This window comes from Patagioenas fasciata, chromosome 1 (assembly GCF_037038585.1).
Source record: "Patagioenas fasciata isolate bPatFas1 chromosome 1, bPatFas1.hap1, whole genome shotgun sequence".
Classification (NCBI taxonomy): Eukaryota; Metazoa; Chordata; class Aves; order Columbiformes; family Columbidae; genus Patagioenas; species Patagioenas fasciata.
In genome coordinates, this window is record NC_092520.1 from 61,805,435 (window position 1) to 61,831,150 (window position 25,716).

Sequence of the window (25,716 nt, forward strand, 5' to 3'; positions counted from 1 at the left end):
CCCTGGACTTTAAAAATCTGCTTTTGACGAGGAAAGCATTTTTTTGTGCACTGTGTACCTCTATGAACATGGCTAAGAATCAAGGGAAATAAGAAAGTCTGTTAATAGGGTGGCAGCTTCCAACCCTCTATTTCTGGCACTGAGCTAAGGATTATTTGTTGCAGAAGAGTAGCTAGTAACTCAGCTTTTAAAGCTGAGATAACCTGAGTGTACCTTACTCCCTTCATGTGTCTGTTTCAAGGAGAGCATTTTTGAACTATTCAATCTGTTTTCCAACCATTGCCATTGTTTGCGACATTTCCAGAGAGCATCTTGGTGAGCTGCAGGGCTCCCAGCTTACAGGTGGAGGATCGCCGGGAAGCCAGGGGCTGCCAGTTCATCTGAGAAATAACACTGAGAAATAGCTATCAGACAGCTACGGCTTGTATTGGCATGTTCGTTTGCACTGGTACCATAGTTGCTCACTACAGAGTCCTTTTACCTCCTGTATTGAGATCATCATCCTTTTTACTAATGCAAAGTGCTTTAGTGTTGGCTAACTACCTTGAAATAATTTGTAGTTTAAGATAATTTAAATAAAAATATTTATTTGCAACATACAAAATAGATTATCATTTCAAATATTCACACAAAATAAAGAAACAACAAGAAACAACAGCAAAAGCAAAAATAGCTATTAATCAGTTGATAAAAAGTTGAAATCTGAAAAACCTCCATCCTTCTATCTGACTGACTTGCCAGATTTTCTGAGTTGTTTGGTCAAGGGCACTGCTTTTTTATGCATTACATCTCAAGTGGCATTCTGCACATTACACCATTCCTGGTGATGAATGCCATCTTTTACTGCCCATCTTTTTTTTCTTTTTTTTGTTAGGTCTGCGGGGATCTCAGTCACATTTATACCTCTTTAGAGTATATCAATATGCCGCTTATCCAGGATGTAGGTCTTGAACCCTCCTGAGATACGTATCCCTTTGGCATATCAGGAGCTACCCACTCTACTGCATAGATCTATTATCAGCAGCTTAACTCAGTGAGGAAAATCTTCTCGTCAGCCTTGTCACCCCAAGTCTCACTGTGAAACCTCTGTATCTACTGTGTCATATTTTTATATCACCTTTTTACCCTGATGAACATATATCATGCCAACATTTAAGTGGATTTTTGCACACAGCTCATTACCAGGTGTTGACTGAGACCAGGTACAAAGATGTTTAACCTAACCTATAGGTTAACTGATCTCCTAAGTTAGTGTTTGAAGGACCCGTTTTACTCACTTACTGTGCCAATTTTGAGGTATTCTAACTATGTTTATGCATTTTAGGCTGAACCACAGAAAACCAGCTATATCTTGTCTTCTGCATTATGTATGGCATCTTAATCAAAAGCAGACAAAATTTAGAGGCACACACAAAAAAATTATTAATATCACAGAGCTTTAGACCTTTCCATAATATTATTGATATGTTTGTGTGCTAAACACTTAGAGCTTTTTTTATATGTTTAAAGTCCATTTTTGAAATTTGCTTCTGATGATTAAATGCATCCTAATATGAAATTGTCTTTAGCAAACACTCCAAATACATGCTAGTTTCAGACACTATAATTAGGTTCAGCAAATGCCAATGTTTTTTAGCAAATGCGGTTATTTTTCTCCTTAAAACATAGGGAACTGAATTCAGTAAACCTATGTTAATGCAATATTTGATTTACAAAGATGGAGGACCCAGAAGTACTGATAGTAAAAGGTGCTGAGCCCTATCCGCTCTTAACTTCAGCCAAGGACATAAGATTAGACCTAGAGTTGGTGAAAAAGATCACACTGATTTCTCTAATCAAATTAGCATTATCTGCTACTATGTTGCCCTTGAATTTGAAAAAAGTATCTTGGTAATAATAAGAAAAAATAGTTTTGTAATGACAATGGTATTAAGAAATGGAAAAATGCATATTCTCCAGTTAATACCAAGTTCAACAGGAGCATTTTTGAAAGATATTATGCAAATTAGTCTTGGTGTGCTATGCATAATCACTTATTCTTTTTTCCAAGATAGCTCATTTATGTCATTTTCCAATAATCATAGGTCATTCACTTTAAAAGGTTTAGCTTTGCTCCCTTTGAAGGCAATGAGAGAACCCCTACTGATTTTGAGGTTAAAGTCTAAGAATTCTGAAAGAATGGTTTATAGTCAGCACCAGCTTCTGTGGCTTTCTCCTAAGAATTTATGGCGTTGAGTGGCAATCCTTGGAGATTTCAGCGTAATGTATTTTGTCTAAAGGGTGAAGGGTGAAATAACTTTCCATGTGGTTTGCCCTCTGCCAGGATGGCAAGGTGCTGAATACTTTCTTTTTCTTTCTCAAGGAAAACTCCACTATAAATAAACAAAACAAAAAAAGCACCTTATAAATTGGTTGGAATGACGTGATTGAGCCCACTGAATAATTCTTCTTTATAGACAAGTTTTACTCCATTATGTGTGTGCATTTCTCTTTTGTTACCTTCTCCGGTGTCCTTTGCTATTTGAAATAAAAGGTAATTACTATTATATTTCCAAGAAAAGAATATTGGAATAGTAAGTACTTGATTGAAAGAAGTGTTCATTTGAGAGTAAAGAAATGAATCTGCTGTTTGTTATGAGCAGCCACCCATTCCGGTAAGAAAATAAATGCATTATTCTGTAAGAATACGTTTCACAGGTTTTCAAATCATTGGGGAATGAAATGTAAGATGAAGTACATGATTATAAACTAGAAAAACTGGGTTCCAGCAATCTGAATTTTCCCTAAATTTAGATATTGTGCTGACATTTATTGCTGCTCTAGTGGTATGTGCAGTAACTGTACAAAGCTGCCTTACTCTTTGCTTGTTCCTGTGTAAATCAGCTGCTCACTGAGTTGAGGAATTTTATCTTTGTTTTTCACGATTGTACAAAATACAGAAATCTGACCTGAATATTCTATTTATTTCTGTTTGGAGGAACTGGTTGTCGAGACATCTTGCATTTGTTGATTAATCTTTGGTGCTCTCCACACCATTCCCAGTCGATATTTGGGGAATCCTCCCTTTTTGTGCTCTTACTCATCTCAGCTGTGACCAGTCCACTGCCCACATGGGAGAAGTTCTATTCCACCATCTTTCTGATTGCCTCTGTTTATCACCTCACTGACTGCTCTTACTCTGACCTCAAATAATTTTATTAAAATTATTTTGTTTGCTGCTTTCTCAGTGTTGCTTGGACATCCCTATAAATCGTGGGCCTTTAACAGTCATCTTACCATGTGTCCTGGTTTTCGTTGGGATAGAGTTAATCTTCTTTCTCGTGGCTGGTATAGAGCACTGCTTTCGATTTAGTATGAGACGGATATTGATAATACATTTTGGTTGTTCCTGGGTAGTCAAGGACTTTTCAGCTTCCCCGGCTCTGCCAGGTGCGCAAGAAGCAAGGAGGAAGCAAAGTCAGGACAGCCGACCCAGGCTGGCCAAAGGGGTGTTCCTTACCATATGACTTTGTGCTCATTATATAAACTGGAGTTGGCTGGTGGACAAATAACTGCTGCTCAGGAATGGACGGGCTATTGATGTCATGAGTAGTGAGCAATTGCTTTGTGCACCACTTGTTTTGTATAATCTGTTTTTATTACTATTTTTTTTCTCTTCCTTTGCTGTGCTATTAAACTATTCTTATCTCAGCCCATTAAGGCTTTTTTTCTCCTTTCTTACGCTCTCCTCCATCCCACTTGATGCAGGGGAGCGAGCAAGCAGCTGTGTGCCTCTGTTTCTTAGGTTTTTTTATATACCTCTTTTATCCCTCCTCTTCTTCACCTAGCAGCTGCCTAATTCTCATCAGCTCCTTATTTATACTCTACTAATTTAAGAATGAGATTTAACTCTACTATGTTTATGCTGAGTACAGTAAATTCTGCATTTCTCTCTTGTTCACTGAGTTTACCTTCTTGTCCATGTCATCTTCAAGCTATATCATGGTATCTTAGATCATATCAGAAGTTTTTATCCTTATACCCTTTGATTCTATTACCATTTTCATCAGTTCAGACTCTCACCTGGTTTCTGTGTTCAGAATGATGAATTCCTTAAACGTTGATAAAAACAAAGTAAAAAGAGGAAATACATAAGTATGGCCATCAGAGACTGGAGAAGGTACAGAATCAGTGAGCATCCCAGCTACATGTAGCTACACTGTGCATATCTGACAGCATTGTCAGTTTATTACAAGTGACCCATTTCTGCTCTGTGCTTCATTCATAAGAAAAACTTGGGAGCCAAGCATGCATCAACTAGTTGTGCTGAGTTGCATGAAGAATGGCGTGCAGAAAGGCTCTGAAAAAGTAACAATATTGTATTTATTAAGAGATAAAAAGGACAAGAGAGAGATGAGAAAATAAAATAGGTCTTGGGTAGCCATTTTTGCCTAATTTTAGTCTTTGCTTTCCAGATTGTCCTTGATATAGTTTGATAATATCCTATTTTGATTATACTGTTTATATTGAAGTGTTTATATTGTATGTACAGAACTCTACTCAGTATCTTGTAATTTTGATTAAAACTTACATCTAAAATTTATTCTATTCTTGGGCTATAGCACTATAGCACTTCTCTGTGGTGCAAGTGTTTTGGTCTTGATTATTTTTTTGGATGTCATGACTGGTTAATTTAAAATACTGTCACTTTACCACCCCTTATGAATCTTCAATATCAGTTGTGGTTTTTTTTTTTTTCTTTCCCTTTGGAACACCTAATATTAGAGTTACCACTGAGATTACAAATTTCCACACCATCCTTCAGACCTCCAGACTTCCAGTCACATAAAAGTCTGATTATGTCACTTCTTCAGCTTTTTCTGCTGGCCAAGTTATTTTTTCCTAAATTAGAAACACTTTCTTTCTTAACTTCTGCAGTCCTTCCAAGTTTTCTCTACTTGTACTTCAAGATTTACTTTGATGTAGTAGCATTTGCCCCAATAAAGGATATAAAAATTCCTCTGTTCTATTCTTGGCTTTTTATCCATCCTCCAGTGTCGGCATTATTTTGCTCCTGGTTTACAAACTATGAAACCAATTAGAAAAGAAAGGAAAAAAAAAAAGGCAATACAATGCAATGAGTCTTGGCATTTGCTAATTATCAGGAGGATAACAACACACTTTTCATGTTGAACTGAATTGTTATCTTTGTCTATTTAATTCCTCAGTACTATAAACTTAAAAAAAAATTCTATCTGATCATATAAAAACTCTTTAGATGGCAATTCATGGTTGTTTCTTCATTTTTTTCTTGTATCTTGTGGTTGTGATCGCTGTCATGTTTTTGTGCTTGTTATTTTAACATGTGTCTTGAAAGTATCTTTTCAGTGTCATAAGGGGCTTTTCATCTAAATAGTCTGCAGCTTCTCTCCGTAACATTTTTACATCAACTTTAGTAAGAAATCTAATTTTTAAAAATGTATACACAGATTGTAATGAAGAAATTAATTATCGAGTCACTACTGGTGCCAAAGATATGACTACTGTGATTTCTTTCTTGTATTTGGCCTTGTTATTACTTTCTTCTGGGCTCTCCCACCGTGAATAATAGCTTCTTCATCTCATCCAGTTAAGGAACTGTTAGATAGGTCTACATATAACCTAAAAATGGTCACTTTGGGCATGGGAGGAAGCAAGTTGTTCTCTCAAATGGCACGTAACTTCTACTGATAATTTTGCAGACTTCACCAGTACTGTGATTTTAATCTACTCTTTCCAATCCATTAAAAAATAACTATGAATTAGTATACCCATATATTATACATTGAGTTATAACAGTAAATGGAGAAGAAGGATTTTTTAACTTTTCTTATGCTGTAAGGGTTTGATCCAGTGATAGAAGAACAGGAGGAAGACTGATTACTTCCTGAAAAATCAAGGTGTTTCCAGTGAAATGGGAAAGGAGGGAAATATGCAGAGGCTGGACGAAGAGAAGAAGAAAAGCTGTCTAGTTCTCTTGGAGTCAACTACACTCTGAGCGGTTGATTGATTGATTAGATTTGGTTTGTTGCAGATATCTATAGAGCAAACCTCATATCCATCTTACAGGCCAGTTCATTTGAAAATTTATTCAGAAAAACTGTCGAGTTTTGTTCTGCTGTGACGCATGTAGAGAAAATTAGTATAGCGTCCTGCTTGCCAAATATCTACATCTGCTATAGCTTGTCCCTAGCTTCCTGATGAGCATACGACTACCAGATGTTATCTGAAGAGTGGCTTGTTGGCAGCTGGATAGCATGGCCAAGGATTGATTGCTAAGCAGTATTGCTTGTCAAAATATATGAGCAATGTTAATGTTACTCTGCATTCCGTTTTTTTTGTCTGCCGTCTTAAACCTGTAAGTAGTGCAATGAAATTGTAACATCTGCAGAAATACAGCAAGCTTTGTTGCATTGAATGAAAATGGCATAAACAGGGAGCATCTGTCATGTTTTTAAAACTGATAGTTATGTTTTTTTTCTCATTATTCAAATTGCTTTCAGATAGTTCTGCATTTCTCTATCAAATCTTGAAGTCATATGTAAAGTATAAAATGCTAAGATGTGAAAAGTATTAGATGTTCAGTTGTTTGCAACACCAGAAGACACTGGAAGGCTAACAAAATAGTTATATGACATGAATACAATATTGGATGTCAGTTCTTGGCAGCAAAACCTTATTTTAAGCAGTGTTTTTGTTTGCTAAGTTATTGTAGGAAACATTTCACAGGTGCTTGTTCTAAGACAAGCTTTGAGCCTTGGAAATTGAAATGTGGAAGCATTGTCTACTCTGAGATGATAATCCATACACGTGTTTAGCTTAAGCCAAATAGCTATCCTAGTGATGACTGACCATTTTCAAGATTCTATTTAAAAAATCGGTACTTTCATTGAATGCTGGATTTGTACGTAGCATGAAAGTGGATGTTTTCTTTCTGTATGCAGAGGTGGCAAAGATTTTTTTTCTGACCTTGATTCTCTTTTGTCACTATATTTTGTAAACTAGATGAAATCAAGTACATCAAACTCAGTGTCTTAACACCAGGTTTAAAACCGGCTCGATCTTTGTCCCCCAGTCCAAGTACACTTGTACATCTCTGTAGACTTCAGCACTGCAGTCCTCTTGAAACTGGAGGGGCTGTGGGTGAAAACATGCCTATATTCCCTAATGTTCAGAGAAAGCAGTTTACAGTGCACTTAGATATACTCCAGATATAGTTGCACAGTTTGCACAGTTTACACAGTTGGATTCTAAGTGTTATTCATATCTCTTGGTTTTTCTTTCATAATTCCTTTTTTATTGCTGGAGTTTAGTCAGGAGAAAATACCTAGCATGACTAATATCCCTTTTCTTGTGCATAAGCCAATTGTGCAATTTACTTTGTAAAATCACTGACAACAAAATACTCCCTCTGTTATGCTCATCTCAGAAACCTAAATATTTTTTTTTTTTTTGTTCTCACACTTGAAATCTTTGTTTATGACATGGACATCCACCACCATGAGCACTGCAATTTCTTCTCTGTCCTCACTCTACTTTACAACCTAGCAAAAGGTTGAAGTGGAAATCATGTGTCTTTCCTCCAGGTGGACCACGTTTTGTTGTCTTCAGCATCCCTATTCTGGTTTCCTTTTAGCTCAAGTTTAGCTACCACTTTTCTTCAAGGTTCATGCTGTTTCTGCACTTAGAGTTATGCCTTGTTCTCATTTCTCTTCCTTCTCCATTTCATTCCACTTACTCTGCCCAGTGTTTTCACTCTACCATTTCTCTGAGACCTTTCCCCCTTCTCATTTGTGTGCTGCTTTAGTGCTACCCTTCAACATGTGTCAGAACTTCCTGCTGACAGCAATATGCATACAATGCTGTTTTCTTTCTGTTTAAACTTTCACTTATTTTGCAAAGCCCACTGATTATAATTACCCATGTAATAAAACTAAATTTTTTATGTAGTTTTTTCAAAAGCACGTGATATTCTAAAATGAAAGGCCTTTTGAGGTACCCACCTGCCAGGTGTCACCTGTTGAAAAGTTGGTGCCTTTTTTTCATTCCCCTGCAGGCTATTATTCATACTTGAACAGCTGACCAGACATTTTTGGCACACGGACCCCTGGAGAAGGGAAGAGCACACAGTGCCCTACTGCAGGTGCATACGTGCCACCCCATGGACTTACACAGTCTAAAGATCTGAAGGGAGCAATCCCCAGCTATGGTGTAGCATTGCAGACCTTCTCTTGCCAAACAGCCCCACATGCTCCTCTGCTTACATGGACTAGCGTGTGTCAGGAGAGAAGATATCAGAGATGTTTTGGCTGTATGGACAGCAGCTCTTTTCCCGGTTATCCTCATGTAAACATGCAGTCAACAGCTTGCACCATTCAAGAGTCTGTCCTGCACCTTGATAGTCTCTTTAATGGACTGTAGAATCATAGAATAGTTTGGGTTGGAAGGGATCTTCAAAGTCCATCTAGTCCAACCCCCTGCAATGAGCAGGGACATCTGCAACTAGATCAAGTTGCTCAGAGCTCCGTCCAGCCCAGCCTTGAATGTCTCCAGGGATGGGGCATCTACCACCACTCTGAGCAACCTGTGCCAGTGTTTCACTACCCTCATTGTAAGAAACTTTTTCCTTATATTGAGTTGAAGTCTACCATCTTTTTGTTTAAAACCAAAACCCCTTGTCCTGTCACAACAGGCCCTGCTAAAAAGTCTGTCCCCATCTTTGTTATAGGCCCCCTTTATGTATTGAAAGGCTGCAATAAGGTCTCCTCAGAGCCTTCTCTTCTCCAGGATGAACAACCTCAACTCCTTCAGCCTGTCCTCACAGCAGAGCAGTTCCAACCCTCTGATCATTTGTTGTGGCCTCCTCTGGCCCCTCTCCAACAGGTCCATGTCTTTCCTGTACTGAGGGCTCCAGAGCTGGACACAGGACTCCAGGTGGGCTCTCACCGGAGCAGAGCAGAGGGGCAGAATCACCTCCTTCGACCTGCTGGCCACACTCCTTTTGATGCAGCCCAGGATAAAGTTGCCTTTCTGGGCTGCAAGTGCACATTGCTGGCTCATGTCCAATCTTTCATCTACTAGTACCTCCAAGTCCTTCTCTGCTGGGCTGTTCTCACTCTCTTCTTCCCCTAACCTGTGTTGGTGCTGGGGGTTGCCCCAGACTCATGTGCAGGACCTTGCAGTTGGCCTTCTTGAATTCTTTCTTGTTCATTGCAGGATGGAGTATGCAGTTTAACCTGTCACCTAAATGCTACCAAGTTGCACCATACTAAATTTTCATTGTGACAATTCTATCAATACATATATATATGTAAAGATCTGAAATGAGACATTTCCAATACTCTATCTCCACATTTTGTTCAAGCCAAATCAGAAATGTTTCTTCTTCCTTTCATCTCTGTCTTCAGAAAAGCATCCTTTGTCCACTGCTCCCATTCTCCAGAGTTTACCAAGAGTCCTCCTGGTTTTGGCCAGTGTGAGTTGGTGGAAGTGTGATGTTATTAGACATGGCAGTCTGTCGGCCTGACAGTACCACCAGAGATGAACCTGTCAGGAAAGTCTCCACCAAAAAGTATTGCTCAAAGAGCTTTCTGTCAGATTACTTGACACTTGCCCATGAACTATAAGTAACATTGCCTCTTAAAACACTCTGTATGTTTATTTTATAAGCCATATGGCCCAAACTGGCCTAGTGTTATATAGGTGTGAAAGAAAGTGTGGAAGAATTTAATTACTTTGGACTTCTGAGCTTTACAGTAAGACGTTTCCATGGTAATATAATTACTGTATTGTGTTTAATATAATTCATCTCCATTTCCCCTGGTTGGTCTAGATTTTTTTTTAATCTTTCTTTTGAAAAGTGGTGTTTTCAGAAAACAAAACAAAAACCCCTTAAATCATTATTCCTGTAAAACTATTGTGCATATTATACCTGAAACCAGATTTGAAATATGTGCCTGTTAGGAGCTGAAAGATTTTACCTAAGGGTTGTGCTAGTGGATTGGTGGAAGCCTGTGAATATATATCTTTCTGCTCTTGTGGGAACTTTGCAGAATAGTTAAGAGAATCTGAATTGGTAATCCTCACTAATGAGTTAGACCCTTTTCCCTTTGTAGTCCCCTTAACACTTTGTACCTGTTAAAAATGATGGGTATACAAAATAGTGGATAGAAGCTTTCAGACCAATAAATATTTAAATATGACTGGGCTATCAGTTTCCCTTTACAAGAGCTCTCACTGAGTGAAGTGATGAATGTGTTAAGAGTGACACGTGGTAAGCAAACGTAAATCTTCTCTGAGTGTAGTTTTCTTAAATTATAGTTAGATTTTATAAAAAATTTACTGTAGTTCTGCTGTAGGTTTTTTGAAGAAGTAGTAACCAAATTCCTAGGTGATTGTTTTTGGAAAAGTAATGCAGGAATTGTGCTCAGAGGATGATGCAGACTGGGTGTTTAAAATACAATGCAGGTCTGCCTTTTGTGTGCCCTTAATCTGAAACTGGGTAATGCGTCAGTATACATTGACTTGTTATATTGCAGTCTGTTAAATAATTGTATGGACTTGTTCTTAGTGATGCATTTTCTTAGGCATTTTGTCTTACAGTCAGTGATTAAAATATCATTAGATAACATGAAGATAGTTATGATATAAAGCATGCAGAGACTGCAGTTTCTCCCTTCTGACATAAATATTGTGTGAAAAATATGCAATGTAATACGAAGAAAGGACAAAATAACAAATCAAGGAATGTGCACACAGGCATTATTTCCTAGCTCAATTTAAATGAGTTCCTGCACAAACCAGTCTGAAGATGGCTGTGAGCTTGATCCTGATTTTTACCTTACAACATACTGAAAAAATTATCTGTGATGGTAAAGGTGGTTATTTTTGGCAGCCTATATCAATTTCCTATTCACACAGCAACTGGTGGCAAGTAAAAATAATCCTGTTTCAGTACCAGCTAAGAATCTGCTCACATTTGGCACACGAACAACGTGCACAAATAAAATTTAAGATCCCTTGCTCTGCTATTTCATTCGAGCTCACTCATCAAGCTTAGTTTGCTGCCATTTGAAAGCTATTGAAAAGCCATTAACTGGCAGGACTGTGAGAGCCGCAGTGCAGCAGCACACCTCAGTGCTGGAAGAATGTGGCTGCAAGTGCACACCAATTAAATCTTTCTATTTCTGGAGATGTGGGATTAGGAGCAGTGTCAATCAATTATGCTACAATAGCACGTGCAGTAGTCATGGTTCAAGACGCACAGGGGTTTACTATAACTCCAGCGGTCGGGTGAGGATGACTTGGAAGCCTCTGCAAGATCCTGGAACAGAAACTGCATTAAATAATGTATTCTGAGGTATACTGGATACCTGAGGAAGGGCTCTAAATAATGCATTTTCTGGGCATGACAGTTGTAGCAGAAGAGAATGCTGAAACCTGTAGCGAGACTACAGCCTGAGATGAAAGAATGTCTCATTACCATTTTATCAAATGCTGTAAGTAACAAAATGGTTATTTTGATTTCAAAACCATATTTTTCATTTTCTGAGGTGTGTCTTTTCAATGCGCATGCAAAGGTCGAAGGCAGATGCTGCATGATGCCAGCGTGGTAGTGGGGAAGGGGAGCTGTTACTTTGCATGTGAATATGCAGGCAGAGCACAGTGTTTCTTTTTCTCCTCTGTTCAGAGGCAACTTCATTGTGTGTGTGATAATGCTGTCATTCTGAAGTTCATACTGATGGGCTTTTAAAACTTTTGTTAAATTAATCACCAAAGACAATAATATCCAGAAAGAAGAAACATGTCATTCATAGCATTATATTAAAGACGACTGTAAGGACAACCTTGGACGTGGCTCTTACACTTTACTAGGATAATACAAATGAGAATAGATTCATAATTATGAACACATCTCATCATTTATTGAAGGTCAAACACTTGTATCTCCTCCTTATCAGAATATTTAGCGGTTTGGTGTGACAGACTTAAAAAAAAAAAAAAGAATGAACTTTTAACCTTGAATCATGCAAGCTGCCTCAGTAAAGACTGAAATTAGGATCTATGCTAAACGCATTGATTCAATGCAGAGCAAATTCCTAGCAGCATTTTTTTTTTTTTTTTTTGTCTGCCTATCAAGGCTGCCTGTCTTGCTGTACGGTTTTTGAGCTTTTTGGTGTTGCCATTTAAAGCATCCAGGGTTTGAGTGGAAATTGCTGGTTTTACCTCATATAAATGAATTGTTGTTTAGATACTTGTTTTGGACAGCCAGTAGTAGTTTGTTAGCCATGGGTATTTTTTGCTGCAGGACTTGGAAAACTTCAGCCTTCTAGTGATTATGACACTGGTTTTGCACGACAAATAGCAGATTGCTGTGAAGGTTTTTGCCCCAGATTGTGGTCATTGATGACTTAAGTGTACCAAGGACGTTTCCAAAACTATTTCTGAAGTACTGTGTTACACTTAAGAGACGAATATTGTGGTTCTTTGATGTTTTAATCTGAAATTAAGGTGCCCTGGAAATATTTTAGTAATTTAAGGAAAAATTATTTGTGAGGGTTTTCTCTTGTCTGGATTTAATGAGGCTTGTGTATGGAACTGCTTTTAAAACTGGTGGGAGTTACAAGGCTAAATTCCCTGTTCATGCGGAGAAGCACAGATCAGTTTTACTGCATCGTTTTAAAGGTGCATTCTAAGAATAAGACTTTGAGCTTGCCATGAGATTTGATAAATGCAAATGAGGAATTTGCAGCATAGTAACTATCTGGAAGGTGTCAGAAAAGTATTGTTCAGTTTTTATTCACCTTGGAATTACTTTCTTAAAGTGAAACTGTAGCAAATATATATGGGCGTGTGTTTATGTTCAGTAGCATATTAGATATGTAAGAAACTATAGGTTCCTTAACTGGAAAGAGATTGGGATGACTGTGAGGTTCTCTCATTTAAAGGAAGAAAATTCTACTTGTGATGTTCATGGCACTGGTTAGAGGGCAGGGATGAAGGACTAAAACACAGCAGAGGGAAAGGTGAATATACAGCATTAGTTTTGACAATATTATTTGTTTCCTTTTTTCCAAATTTGGATTTTTTTTAATGAGTGATCTCCCACTAAGTCAGTTTATTTTACCACATACCACTTTTCTTTCCAAATAGTATTCTTTAGAAGACAAGGGGTACTGGCTGGAGCCTTCCAGAAGGGCTTTCATCTGCTTGTGTTTTTCCATACAGAACTGGCAGATATGTTTCCATCTCTACCTGTAATTAGAGAAGGAGGAACACTTCCTCTGCGATCCTCCCCTGAGAGTTACCGTTTGACTTAGCATGCCAGTAGTCTCGCTGATGTTTGTGCTTGGCACACAGCTGGGATCAAATATGGACCAGGGCTGTGTGCAGGGTGGCAGCACCAGCGATATTCTGAAAGCAGCTGAACCTCACAGGGGTTTAGATATGGCTCTTCACACCCTGCTTTGACTTTAATCCATTTCACCAATGGTTTCTGCATCAGAAGGAAATGACATTGCACCAGAGGAAGTGTGTTTACAGAACACTGTCTCTTGGTCTACTTTGTGGAGAGGGGAAGCATCAAAAAGATATAAATTAATGGCACTTTAAAGACAGAATTTTATGTACTGTAGCACTGTGTACCTGGCTTTTGCATGTGTTAACACTTTGTTTTTTTAATCTCTGCAGAGATTAAGTGTAAAGATCTGAACTGAGAAAGGCTATAGCCATTCTCCTACGGCATTAGCACAATTTTACTAATCTTGCCTTTTTTTCAGTGCACTGCTCCCAGTAGAAGGCTGTGAAAATCAGACATACTGTCACCATCTTGTCATAGGACAAGGAATAATGGTCTCAAACTAAAGGAAGAGCAATGCAGGCTGTACATGAGGAAGAAATTTTTTACCAGGAGGGTGCTTAAACACTGGCCCAGGTTTCCCAGAGAGGTGGTAGATGCCCCATCCCTGGAGACATTCCAGACCAGGCTGGATGGGGCTCTGAGCAACCTGATCTAGTTGCAGATGTCCCTGCTCATTGCAGGGGGTTGGACTTTTGAAGGTCCTTTCCAACCCAAACTATTCTATGATTCTATGACTCTGTGACAGGATCTTTTGAGACCCAACCTTGGGCGGTCTCTAGTCCACCCTCCTACTGTAAGCAGGAACAGCTGTGTGGTCAGACCAGATTGTCTGGGGTCATGCCCAGTGAGGTCTTTCATCCCAGTAATACTCTGGAGTGAGCTGTCCTGTTGTCTTCAGCTGGCACCTGCAGCATTTAAAACACAGTCTGCGTGCGTGTCTGCCTGTTTGAGCAGTTCGTGTTGTCGCTACTAGTGCCCATCTCCTTTTTGCAGCCAAGTATCATTGTTGCTGAGAGCTGGCCCTGTCTGTGCTTTTCCTTGGCAATCAGCTGGCGTAAGCCGTTTAGAAGCGAGAACAGTGGTACATAGGAGAGTACCACATGTTATCTGCCAGCTGCTGCGTACCATTTTATCTCAATGATTTGTGTGACAGACTGTACAAATGAACATAATTTTGCGAATTAGGCAGCACCTTGCTGCTATCTTCTCTCCCTTGCACATCCAGTTACGACATAAACATCATTTAAATGTTATAGCTGTGGTTTTCCACCTGTGCTCTTGACTTCCTTGAGGGATCTGCAAAGGTAACTAAGAAAAATAGTGTTTTAGTCAGTAGGCTTCAAGTCATTACTCAAGAGTCAGATTTCGACTGCAAATGCTGTAGAGGTGCAAAAATGCAAACAGAATTAAAACCTTGCTAAGAAATTACAGTTGCGCCAGCTGAAAACTCAAGCCAAGTGAATTTATCCAAATATTAGGATCATCAAATCTAAACATCAGCATCTACTACCATTCTTTCTGGATTATCTCTCTTTCTGGTTCCTTTATTTCCTTTATATGAATTATGAAACACTGAATTGTGCTTTGTTACAAACCAATAGTTACAGAGATCAAGGATGTAAATACTAGACATTTATTGGTGAATTAATTCAGGATTTGAAACAAGATTCAGAGGAAATGTAATAATTCTCTCCAACATCTAGCCTGTACTACCTTCAACCTCTGAATACATGGCAAGGATTGTCCATGAAGAAAATTAACTAGACTAGAAGATGCACTGAAAGATTTGGCTTTTAAATTTTGCTATATCCTCTTCAGATATCTCGTAGTCCATACTGATTTATTCCTTCTTTTTGCTGCCTCCAAGTCGTAGTATTTAAAAAATCCATATACTATAGAGATCTTTCCTTACATTGAAAAAAAAAAAAAAATCTGGCTTGACTGGCTTGACTGGCTTGACTTTAGTCTGCAATGCTAGAGACCTTTGTCATATAATTTGTGCTGAAAGGCTAAAGCCAGCACTAATGTAGTTTCAGATATCATCTTGAGCATTTTTCACACTAACGCATGAAGTATATGGTAAGAGAATTACCATCCTACTAATGAATGTAAGAAGAGTAAATTCTGTGGATTCTTTTTATGATTTCCATTTTATTTAATTTTAGCTCACTTTTCCAGAGCTTACTGTTTCAACATATTTTCTGTTTTAGTAAAATTATCAGCCACTAGAATTCTCAGAATAGTTGGATGAGCATTTCACCCATGGTGATGTCAGTCCCTTTTCACCAGGGTTGTGTGACAGACTGCATTAGCATGTTCCAGGATACTTCAGAGGAAAGAGGCATATCATCCCAAACTCTCGTTTAACACTTTAAATTCAGCCTGTGTTTGCCAAGGGATTCAGCTGTTCTCACATCACCCAGAGTCTTCTGAGGCTTCAGATGTGCCACAGCGATAGCTCTACCTGAACCTTATGCAGCCTGGAAAGGGCTGGGGGAAGATGTGATGTTATACATTAGTTTTAGTTTACAGAGGATGGGGACTTGAACTTGATTCTTGCATGGATGAAGAGACAATGCTGTGGGTGAAACACATGATACCTTCATGTCAGCTTTCTTGCTATGAGACAGCCTGTGGAAATTTGAGCTGGTTTCAATAGAGTGAGTTGCAGTAGCTTAAACTGAGTAAGAAGAAAAGAGGAGCTCAAAAAGAAAAATTGGAGATCTCTAGTTGGTCAGCGATACAGGAACCCATTGCTTCTATGGCGGCAGTTGTGCAGGATGTGTAATGACCGAAGTGAAGGTGACACATAGATGTTCTGTCACACTGGATGATTAGTGAGGTGAGAGAGCTACCAAAGTCTTCAAAGTCTTTTCTGCTTCCTGTGACCAGGATTTCTTCTATTCCAGGTTGGGCAGGAGGTGATATTCGTTGATTTAGTCCATTTTATGGTGTCCCAGAGAAGTCTCATGTCTTCTTGGACACCCTCTGTCACTGATGAGGAGCTCAACTAAAAGTTACACACATGATAGGAAGGAGGGCTGTAAATATAAGCAGAATGTTCACACCAGTCTCCATTTAACAGCCATCCCTTTAGTTTAGGTTGATATTTCATGATTGTGTCAGCTAAATCTCATGTCACGGTTTATTTCTGCAATAAGAGAGCTAAGTACAATATGGCTGCAGGGAAAACTTCCTTTTCCTTCTACATGCTTATGACACTGTGACCTGTGGCATAAGGTTAAGACTGTTACTGAAATGAGATGCCTAGTGTGACCGAGAGGACCTGCCTGCTGAACATGAGACCAGGAGGAAGAGGCAGGGGTCACCTTCCCTGGGAGGCCAGAAAGAGCAAGAGGAGCAGCTGTGTGAGATGTGCCACCGCTTGCGAGTTTTTAGATCTCGTAAAGATGCACAAAGCAATGCTGAGGGAATAAAGAAATTTTGAAGAAAGGTATTTGTTAAAGAAGCTTATACTGTAAAACACAGAAAAAGGAATGCTAACATAACACACAGCATTTCTTATGGCGTTTTGAGAGACTGAATCTGAGTTTGATGTACTACTGATACACGGTGCAGATTTTTTTCTTAAGTTTAGTCAGTATGCTAATTCAGATTGCACAAAACATATATTAAAAATGTAGTAAAAGTCCTTTTTAATTTAGCAGTCAAGAGCAAATGTGTTTGTTTTTTTTTTTTCTCATAAACCTTGATACAAGTGGAGCCACAGTTAGAACATTTCTACTTCTGTTAATCTCTCTGTACCTCTGTCTCTCTCACTGTAATCACAGGATAGGTGCAGGCCAACAGGGAGAAAAGGAAATTATTTGCCACCTATGAATATTTGTGCTTCTGTATCATAAGTACCAGCTTATGATACTATGTTTATTTATATATTTTTATTCTCCATTTCTTGGGTTCATATGACAATGATAGCAACTCAGCATTATTTTTTAATTTGAACTCATTTTCTACCTTACTTAAATATAGAAATCATGGCATTGGATACCAGGAAAGAAGTAAAAAGAACCTTTAATTTAATATCTGTATTTAGACACAGGAAGCGATATTTTAAAAAATATACTTTAGATTTGCAGTAGCCCATTTGTCTTTGCACTTCTGTAATTCTGGTCATCTCATTTGTCAACTGTGCCTCCAAGCAAATAAAACTTTCCTAACTTTAACAACTGATAACAACTTTCCTAACAGCAACAACTGCTTAGATATCATTTGGAAATTACATTAAGATGAATGTTTATATTAAATTGGTATTTGGAAAAATACATTTTGAATTAACAGCAAGGGAAGCAATATTAAGTTTGGCAAGTGAAGGCTACACAAATTCCAACTTTGTATTCAACTAAAAATAGGTTCTATTTATAATATTTTTCATGGAAATGGCAGTCATCTGAAAACTAATTTCTATGTCATCATTTTGTTTCCCACTGTAAAAAATCTGCCATGAGAGAGAAGCATCAGCATTTTCTGTGGAAAACTTAGCTGTGAACTTGTAAGGAAAAAGAAATCTCATATTTTGGGTATTATTTGGTCTGCTTTTTTTTTTCTTCTGATACAGTAATTCTGCAGACAGCAAAGAAATCTAGCCATCTGGAAAATCAGATGAAAGAAGACTGTAAAGGTCAAAGTATCATATTTTCTCACCATATTGACACAGCATGCATGAAGCTTCAGAATTCTGATATTACGTTTTTGGGAATATTGCTGTAAGAACAGAGAACAGAAGAAAAAGCCCAAACATCTCTATTTCTGCATATGAAATTGTAGCCATAAAGCCACTTTTCTCAAGGAACATATTTTCATTCCTGAAGTAACTTCTTGCTCCATATAATCACAGTTCCTTTCTTTCTAATTTTAGACAAATTAGTATGCTGCATCATAGTAAATTTTATGCAGTTGGTAAGCTGTAAAAGCAAAGAGAAAATGGTTTGGTTTGACTGGAAACAAATAAAGAGTTGTCCTGTGCATTTTTTTTTTTATTAGATTGTTTCTTAAAAGGTGTATTTTTCATTTGTGTGCTTTCAAGCGTTCACTGCAAACAAGAACAAAATAACACCTCCTAAAAGAAATCTACAAGTTCTAGTATATTGACTACTGGACATACCCTCAGGTAACTGATGACATGGGTCAGTTTGTTGTAACCTGCAGAAACACAAATGCAAATATGCCAAAAAATGCCAAATCTGTTTTCCTTGCCAGTGCCATTCTTGTACACTGAAAGACAGCTGCCCATGACAAGTTCCCCCCGTCCGTAAGGTGATTTGGAGAGCTGGGATGAAGTCCATTTTAATCTGGTTTTGGCCAGTAAGAAGTAAACTGAGAAGGAGTGTGGACAGGAGGGCCCAGAGCAGAAGTGGAAGAGAATTTGGTCATTTATTATAATAACAGGTTTTTACCCAACCAAAATACAAACGTTTCTGTAGGGTTTCCACTTGGAACCCTGCTTTACTCTCTTTTACCTCATAGTTTATTTTTAACCAGAAAATGTTATATTTGAGAAGGAGTAAAATGTGGGGTCTGATATATTTGGCCATAAATCCTGAATGTCTCTCTATGCAGCATGACTTCTCAGGAGAGATTTAAGTGATATTCAGAGCATGCAGACAGGCAGTAGATCTGGGCCATACCACCTCAGGCTGGTGGAGTCCCGCTGTGGTAACATTTGATGCAAATCCTGTTATGAAGTATGACATATAAAATATATATGAGACCTTATAAAGACATACAGAAAATTAGAGTGATTTGTTAAGGTCATATTTTGAAAACTAAATGATGGCTTTCAAATGTGATCTTTTTACTATATAAGGAATAAAAGCTTCCTCTTGTAAAAGTTTTGTAAATGTTGACATCTAAGCTGAGGAAAAGGAGGGAGGCGTGTAGAAATTTTCCTTTTTTCAGTCTTTATGGGGTGGGTAGCATTGTCTTTAGGTAGCTTATTACAGGAGGTTCCAAGGAAATATGTGAACACAGTGTATCCTTACTCAGCACCCAGTTTATGTGAAACAGAAGAAATTTTATATTTAGATTGCAGATTAAATTAGTACCTTGCTCTTCAGATGTTTTGCTTTGTATGCAATTATTTGATTTTGTTTTCTGCAGTACTAATGTTGGTTACAGAAGTAGTATGTGTAAATCATGCAGACAATTGCGAAAAGTAAGGCTCTTTAAGGAGCTTAAATGGCTCTTAGTTCCAACTAATCACCAATGAATATATAGATTTATTGTGTCTTTGAGAGACACTTTTTCTGTCTTGTGAGCAGTAATGTTGGAGCTGCAATAATATGTTTGATTTCTACTTCAGTTTCTTCAGTGGCTTTGAAGCGTTTTTATGTTTGCCTAGTTATTTTCTCAGTGAAGGAATTTTAAGTTTCAGGTAGACTGAGAGTCCATTTGTTGACACTATCCTTTTATCATTTTTTTCAGATGAGATGAAGCCATTCAGTTCTTGTTCTTGTTCTTGTTCTTGTTCTTGTCCTTCTTCTTCTACTTCTTCTCCTTCTTCTTCTACTTCTTCTCCTTCTTCTTCTACTTCTTCTCCTTCTTCTTCTCCTTGACAAATGGTCAACAGGATTTCCCCATTTTAACTCAACCCGGAACTGATATTGCCATGCATGCTCACAGGCAAGTGTGATAGCAATTCCCTACACTTTTCTTCTTACGTTCTGTGTGCCCATATGCCTGTGCTATGGTGGTATCTAACCACGAGTATACTACTAGATGGTAGACGTGAAAGGTGACCTTGACAGACTGTTGTAAACTCTGTTGTCAAGACAGCTGCTCAGCCTGCTTTCATTTTCGCTTATCCCTGAAGACCCAGCTGTGACTAGTGACCATCATTGCTATTCTAGCCAGGTTTACCTAGGATGCACCCAATAAGTATCACCCCAGCAAGAGGGAGATCAAAGTCTTTCGGATGTCAATGGTGTAGCTTTATGTACCAGAAATTCTGTTGGGTTTCTTCTCTGCTTTACTGGTGAGTTGTCTTGACAGAACTGTGCTGCAGGGCCATGCTCCAGAGGTACCCGAGCTGAGAGACCTGCCCTGAGTGCCAGAAGCATTGGTTGGTGCTTTCATTTGGCTGTCCGCTTGTTAAACCAAAGAAGGAATCTTGCAGTCTCACCTCCTAATCTTATCCATGTGTGTTATTTTTATCTTGATAATCTGCCTAAATTTGCACTGTATTAAATGAATTTTATTGTTCCAAATTCCCTTCCTTTTTATGCTGTATAACCTTTCTTTTTTCCTTTCACCCTTCAAATTTCTGTTAACTTATCTCTCCTTAGTCACTGCTTGGCTAAGCTATGCATATTTAATTCTTTTCATCTTTCCTCATAAATCAGTCCCTCAGGCCCCAGAACCACTTGTGGTAGTTTCTTTTGAACTGCTCCAATTTAACTGTCTAGAATTAAATGCAATATTCCAGAGAAGTTGCCTTTCTGCAGAAAGGAGAAGAGCCCATTTCCAATCCTTTTGCTCTTTGAAAACTGAGATGGCAGTCCCTTGATATACACTGAAGAGTGACCAAGGGCCTACATATTCGCTCTGCTGCAGAATTTTTATTAGCTCCACTGTACTCTAAACTAGTTTTCCATCTGCTTTTACTTTACAGTACTCTCTGTAAGTGATTAGATTGCGTGTAGAACCGCAGTCAGCTTGGCCCAGGATTTCCTTTCCTGTGTGCTCACCAGGCCTTATGGTTAGGTCTAAGAACCACTGTTTCCTTTTTGGCTTTTACCTATCTGTGATGTATGATACTGAATATCCTTATCACAGTAACACAGTATGTTTGGGATTGGAAGGGACCTCAAAAGATCATCTAGTCCAATTGCCCTGCTGGAGCAGGAACGCCTAGGTGAGGTCGCACAGGAACATGTCCAGGCGGGTTTTGAATGTCTCCAGAGAAGAAGACTCCACAACCTCCCTGGGCAGCCTGTTCCAGTGCTCTGTCACCCTCACTGAGAAGAAGTTCTTTCTCAAATTTAAGCAGAACCTCTTGTGTTCCAGCTTGATCCCATTACCCCTTGCTGTATCATTGTTTGCCACCGAAAAGAGCCTTGCTCCATCCTCGTGGCACTCACCCTTTATATATTTATAAACATTAATAAGGTCATCCCTCAGTCTCCTCTTTTCCAAACTAAAGAGACCCAGCTCCCTCAGCCTTTCTTCATAAGGGAGGTGCTCCACTCCCTTAATCATCTTTGTTGCCCTATACTGGACCCTCTCCAGCAGTTCCCTGTCCTTCTTGAACTGAGGGGCCCAGAAGTGGACACAATATTCCAGATGGGGTCTCACCAGGGCGGAGTAGAGGGGAAGGAGGACCTCTCTCGATCTACTAACCACCTCCCTTGTAATACACCCCAGGATGCCATTGGCCTTCCTGGCCACAAGGGCACAGTGCTGGCTCATGGTCATCCTGCTGTCCACCAGGACCCCCAGGTCCCTTTCCCCTACACTGCTCTCTAATATGTAATTTCCCAACCTATACTGGAACCTGGGTTTGTTCCTGCCCAGATGCAGGACTCTACACTTTCCCTCGTTAAATTTCATCAGGTTATTCCCCACCCAACTCTCCATCCTGTCCAGGTCCCGCTGGATGGCAGAACAGCCTTCTGGCGTGTCAGCCACTCCTCCCAGCTTAGTGTCATCAGTAAACTTGCTGATAGTACACTCAATTCCCTCCTCCAAATCGTTAATGAATATATTGAATAATACCCGCCCCAGTACTGACCCCTGAGGCACTCCACTAGATACTGGCCTCCAACTAGACTCCGCACCATTGACTACCACTCTCTGGCTTCTCTCCTTAAGCCAGTTTGCAACCCACCTCACTACTCTATTGTCTAGACCACACCTCCTCAACTTAGCTGTGAGGATGCTGTGGGAGACTGTGTCAAAGGCTTTACTGAAGTCAAGGTGGACCACATCCGCCACTCTGCCATCATCCATCCACCTTGTTACATTCTCATAAAAGGCTATGAGGTTGGTCAAGCATGACTTACCCTTGGTAAAGCCATGCTGACTGCCCCTAATAACCCTCTTATCCTTGATATGCCTTGAGATGGCACCAAGGATAAGCTGTTCCATTACTTTCCCAGGGACAGAGGTGAGGCTGACCGGTCTATAATTACCTGGGTCCTCCTTCTTGCCCTTTTTGAAGACTGGAGTGACATTTGCTTTCCTCCAATCCTCGGGCACCTCTCCCGTTTCCCAAGACTTGGCAAAGATGATGGAGAGCGGTCCAGCAATGACTTTAGCCAACTCCCTCAGCACTCGTGGATGTATCCCATCTGGACCCATGTATTTATGGATGTCCAGACTATTTAATTGCTCCCTAACCCAGTCCTCATCGACTAAAGCAAACTCCTCCATTGACCTGGCTTCATCTGTGGTCTCAGGGGTACAGGGTTCCCCAGGACAGCCTCCAGCAGAGTAGCCAGAGACAAAGAAGGCATTCAGTGATTCTGTCTTCTCTGTATCTTCTGCCACCAGGGCACCCACCCCATTCATCAGCCGGCCTACTTTGCCTCTGGTATTAGTTTCATCTGCTATGTATTTGAAAAAGTTCTTTTTGCTGTCCTTGACCCCTCTCGCCAGCTGTAATTCTAAGGAGGCCTTGGCTATCCTAGCTGCCTTCCTACATCCTCTAACAGCAGCCTTATATTCCTCCCAAGTGGCCAGTCCCTGCTTCCATGACCTGTAAACTCTCCTCTTCTGCTTGAGCATACCCAACAGATCCCTATTCAACGACACAGGCCTCCTGGCTCCCTTCCTCGACTTCCTACGTGTGGGGATGCTCTGATCCTGAGCGTGGAAGAAGCAATCTCTGAATGCAACCCAACTCTCTTGGGCCCCTTTTCCTTCAAGCAGTCTTGTCCATGGGATTTCCCCTAGTAATTGCTTGAAAAGGCCGAAGTTAGCCCTGCCGAAGTCCAGGGTTGCAATTCTACTTGCTGTTCTGTTCCTGCCACACAAGATGCTGAACTCCCTCTTTGTCTTAACCACATGTACCTTTTTTCTTTTCTCTCTCTATTTTTTTTTTTTTTTTTTTTTTAACATGCAGGCTTTTGCAAATTTCTATTCATGTGGTTTCTGTAAGTCTCGTATGCTATCTGCCTCTTGATCCCTGGCATATATCTGCAGCCTAAATAGTAATATATGAGGATGTCTGTGATGAAAGAACTGCCTTTGGTTTTGATTTTTTGTTTCTTTGTTCAGATATTAATTTACAGTAAAAGAGTTATTTCTGCTGCTGTTCAACTTTCTCAGTACCTTTGAGGCATAGCAACTGTAAGTTTTGGCTTCCTCTCACTGTGTACCTATGTGTAAATTCACCCTCCAAAGTTGCAGATTTACAGGTATCAGCAACAGTCTTAGTGTTTTTCACTGCTTATTGTGATCTGAGTGGCTGCATAACAAGCCCTTTATATTATACTTTGATGGCAGGGAGAATTTTCCAGTGCATCTATTCCCAGATGTGTGTCCTCCCCTCTTCTCTGTTCTATCTGAAAGTGCGGACTAGAGAGAAATTTATTATTACATCTGCATTTACTGCACTGTAAGGAAATAACTCTTCATAACTTATTTGCAACTTTGTAAGTTTTGCATTGCAGTCAAATAAAGACAGCCAGGTCTGTGAAAGGGCTAAAAGGAGATTTTTTTTTTCTTAAGGACTTATGTCTTCCTTCTTGTCTTCTTTATTGTCATTTGGCAAGCCCAGATGTTCTTTGCTCTCATTGTGCCTTCTGATTTGGAGCTTCTTGAGTTTTACTTTTTGCTGGTGTGGTTTATAGCAATTTAGGTTATTAAAATATGACCAAATATGCTGATGCCAAGTCAGAAAGCCTTTGAGCAAATAACAAGCCTTATTAAGTGCTTTCTATTAATCTAATAAATATACATTGCTTGCTTCTGGAAATCCCAAATAATTAGTGACATAAATTAATTGATCCAAAAGTGGACAAAAGTTTATAAGGTTTAGCTCAAACAGCCAGTTGAGTTTCTCTTCTACACAGGCAGGTAGTTTGGCTGTGTTTGTTGAATAGGCTGGCACAGAGTTAATGACTTTTGGCTAGAACACAAAATATCCATATGTTACAGACTGCTACATGACATATATCATAAATGACAATACAGAGCCCTCTGTTATATTTGATTTGTTATTATTCAGTCTCTTTTCTCTCACTACGAAGGCAAGATCCCAAACTGGTTGATTCTTCGATTTAAATACAATAATTTTTTAGAGAATGCTGCTGTAGCTTCACTGAATTGCTGATAGATAATAGAGTCTATTAGAAGGCCTACAGAGTTGATTAATAGTGCCTGATAAGTAACTTTTCCTTGGTATCAAGCTGGAAATTGATTGCAGTTCCTGCTTACCAGTCTAGTCACATCGAAAGGCTCTTGAAGAACAGCATGCAGGAGTAGGGTTTTATAGGAGGATGGTTGCTTGAATGTGCTCACAATTGCTCTTCAGCAAAGACAGAGTTTGGTATTAGGCAGAAAATGAGGAACCTTTGTATATCGTGTCATTTAAGAGCCCCGACTTCGTAATTACACTCAAAAGAAGCTCTGTGGAGCCAAGAAGAGGAGAAGCACATCAGCTCCCTTACTGCAATGTTATTTTTTCTTAGAAGACTTGGCATGGATTGAATTCTTTACATTCTTTACCAGGTAAATCGTTTGCATTTACACTGTTCCCTCATGATTATGTGCCTGTGGGGTGAGGAGGGGAACCAGGAAAAAACGAAAGGAATAAGCCCATCACTACAGTGAGCAGAGCACTGCTGACCTGGTGAAAAAATGCTTTAGCCATTAAAATCAGGCTGAGTGGCAATGAGCACTGTGCTTCAGTTACAGCTTAATAAACGTAATGGAGAGGCTGCTCAAATGGTATGCAATTTCCCTGCGCCGAACAAAGGATTTTCAATTCCAAGTATTTTGATATTGACCTTGACATTGCAATTTGAGATGGATTTATAGGATTCTAGCCCCTTCTGTGGCTAAGAAGTATTTCTCTTTGGAACTGGAAGATCAGTAGATGATACATAATAACTTCTGATTTCTGAAGAGAGCACCTCTAAAAATGCATTTATCTGTTGTCCAGACACCATAACTTCAGTTAGGTTATTGTATTTATATCAGTGATTTCATATGGAATTCAGCATAAATACTAATAAATTGATATTTCTAATTTAATATAATAAATTAAAATATTATAATATGCATTGTTGGTAGCAGAAAAACATCATGTATAGTAAAGTCATTATGTATAACAGCAAAGGGCATTACTGAAAGGGATGGTGGTCTAGTTTCTGGTCTGA

At 39.2% G+C, this 25,716-nt stretch overlaps 1 protein-coding gene across 3 annotated transcripts in view; it reads left to right on the forward strand.

The window, feature by feature from the left end:
• MYO16 (myosin XVI) overlaps nucleotides 1–25,716 on the forward strand; it is a 377,675-nt gene that overhangs the window by 67,565 nt on the left and 284,394 nt on the right. The window contains exon 1 of one of the 3 annotated variants that reach the window (XM_065829663.2): nucleotides 11,101–11,516. The exons of the other annotated variants lie outside the window; for them this stretch is intronic. Coding sequence (XP_065685735.2) covers nucleotides 11,489–11,516 — 28 coding nt within the window. The 5' untranslated portion in view covers nucleotides 11,101–11,488. Of the gene's footprint in view, nucleotides 1–11,100; nucleotides 11,517–25,716 lie in introns of those variants that run through there. 3 annotated transcript variants of the gene reach the window in all.